The following is a 2500-nucleotide window of genomic DNA, read 5'->3' as shown; positions in this document are numbered from 1 at the left end:
CAGGAAGTGAGAGAAGAAGAAAAGGTCTTGACCTCAGTGTCCTCTGTAGGACAGGTCTTGACATCAGTGTCCTCTGTAGGACAGGTCTTGACATCAGTGTCCTCTGTAGGACAGGTCTTGACCTCAGTGTCCTCTGTAGGACAGGTCTTGACCTCAGTGTCCTCTGTAAGACAGGTCTTGACATCAGTGTCCTCTGTAAGACAGGTCTTGACCTCAGTGTCCTCTGTAGGACAGGTCTTGACCTCAGTGTCCTCTGTAGGACAGGTCTTGACCTCAGTGTCCTCTGTAGGACAGGTCTTGACCTCAGTGTCCTCTGTAGGACAGGTCTTGACCTCAGTGTCCTCTGTAGGACAGGTCTGTCAGAACGTGCATCTGGTTTGTGAAGTGGAGATGTTTCTTGGCCGTTACAGCACGAGTTTCAAGTTCGCCGTTCTTGAAATGCAAACCACACATTTCCTCCAGGGCCACGCCCATCTTTGTTTCTGTCTTTGTATCTTGTCCCATAAATCTGCCATAAGCATTACTTTCATTCTTCGTTTCACAGACGTTCCTCCTGATGCCTCGTCCACTTCCTCTCACCACGCCCACCTGAGCCTGCCTTGCACCAATCAGAGCACAGTGCCTGCCCACTCCTCCCACACTGCACCTGAGCATAAGGCTCAAGATCCTGGTTCAGATCCTGTGTGCGTCCTCAGGTCCTGCTCCAGTCCTGGTTCCAGCCCTAGTCCAGTCTCCCGGGGGCCTGGTCCTGGTCCTGGTCCTGGTCCTGGTCAGGTCTCCCCGGGACTCAGGTCTTACCTTCAGAGTCTCGACAGCAGCAGCAGAGCCTGGCTCCTCTCGTCAGGGAAAGCCCCACCCCCTGACCAGGCTCCACCCACCGTGGTACCTGTGGGGGAGGGGCTTATCTGGTACAACCCAATCCCTGAGGAGGAGGAGGGACCTGAGCGCGGAGGGGTGGGGTCTGAGGACAAAACAGAAGCCAAAGTGGACTCAGCTTCAGGTGAAGTTTACATACATTATGTTTTATTTAAGAACTTTTATCTTATCTTGTCTTGTCTTGTCTTGTCTTGTGATGTCTCGTCTCGTCTCGTCTCATACAGGGGGCGTGTCGGAGCGTGTGATGGACAGACTTCGCTCTCCGGCGCTGAAGCTTCGACGTAAACTCAGCCTGAAGTCTCGCCGCGATCGCCAGGGCAACAGCAGCCAGGAAACGCCCCCTTCCAGCCAGGACCCACCTCCTAAGGACAGTTCCTCCCCCTCCAGGAAGCGTCCAATCAGACGGCAGCACAGCGGCAGGAGAGGCGGGTGTTACACATGGAACATAAAGAACATAACGATTAAGTTAAGGTTAGGGTTAGGGTTAGGGTTAGGGTTAGGGTTAGGGTTAGGGTTAGGGTTAGGGTTAGGGTTAGGGTTAGGGTTAGGGTTAAGGTTAGGGTGAGGATTTCCATGCTGCAGTGTTGTTAGTTCAAGTCCCAGCTCCGACAGGGTTTAGGGTTAAAAAATAATCAATAATTCAATAAAAAAGTTAATTTAGTTCAAATTAGAGCTTTGGACATGGGAAACTTGGCTGGCTCTGATGGACTTCTTGTCCTCAGGTCACCATGGTGACGATGAAGAGCAGTCACCATGGCAGCAGGTGACATCACCACAGGGGGATGAGCCAAGACTCCACAGCTCTGCCCACAACCCCACCCAAAGCCTGACAGGTGTCCTTACAGTGCACCTGCAGAAAGTGAACCTGCCAACACACAGGTGAGACAAAACCAGGACTAAACCAGAACTAAACCGGGACTAAACTGGGACTAAACCAAGTATAAACAAGGACTTAATCAGGACTAAACCGGGACTAAACAAGAACTTAACCAGGACTAAACCAGGTCTGAACCAGGTCTAAACCAGGACTGAACCAGGACTGAAGAGGTGTGTGCTGCAGGTCGGGTGTGTCCAGGTGCGTTTCTGTGGTGATACAGGTGGATGACGTCATCAGGGCCCGCACCGCTGCCATGACGATGACAAGCCCTGCCCTCCGGCTTGACCATGCCTTCCACCTGCAGCTGGAGCGCGCTCAGAACCTGAAGGTCCTGGTTCTGAGCCGAGGTGAGAGTGTGAATCTGTTCAGCGACTGACGTGACACAAACAAATCCTCTCACCTTCATGTCCCTCCTCACTCTCTGCCCTCAGTGAGTCCAGACCCGGAGGTGAAGACCTGTTCCAGGACCAGACTGTGTGCAGTGGGCGGAGCCTCTTTACCCACAGTGTTCAGAGGTAAAACACGCACAATCCTCTTTACATCTTCAGACTGTTTTTCATTGGACAGGACAGTTCAGCAAACATCCAACAACTGCACATGTGCCACGCCTTAAGCCAGTTGCACCACCAGCTATTCATCTGACCACTGCAGTGACATTTAGATCATGTAATTCTATATGGAAATATACTTATATACTGCTCTCTTTCAGGTTCTCTCACAGTCCTGCTCTCTTTCATGTTCTCACAG

The 2500-nt window shown here is 51.8% G+C and overlaps 1 protein-coding gene across 1 annotated transcript in view; it reads left to right on the top strand.

The window, feature by feature from the left end:
* The window catches only part of LOC140348430 (rho GTPase-activating protein SYDE1-like), an 11420-nt gene that overhangs the window by 3881 nt on the left and 5039 nt on the right, over positions 1-2500 (top strand). The window contains exons 2-6 of the mRNA XM_072434358.1: positions 545-1000; positions 1101-1301; positions 1599-1755; positions 1937-2100; positions 2185-2269. Of these exons, the coding sequence (XP_072290459.1) occupies positions 545-1000; positions 1101-1301; positions 1599-1755; positions 1937-2100; positions 2185-2269 (1063 nt within the window). The remainder of the gene's footprint in view (positions 1-544; positions 1001-1100; positions 1302-1598; positions 1756-1936; positions 2101-2184; positions 2270-2500) is intronic.

This window comes from Eucyclogobius newberryi, unplaced genomic scaffold (assembly GCF_026437365.1).
Source record: "Eucyclogobius newberryi isolate DKJ021-1_F unplaced genomic scaffold, fEucNew1.0.hap1 SCAF_69, whole genome shotgun sequence".
NCBI classification, from domain to species: domain Eukaryota; kingdom Metazoa; phylum Chordata; class Actinopteri; order Gobiiformes; family Gobiidae; genus Eucyclogobius; species Eucyclogobius newberryi.
This window is presented reverse-complemented; position numbering and strand designations above follow the sequence as displayed.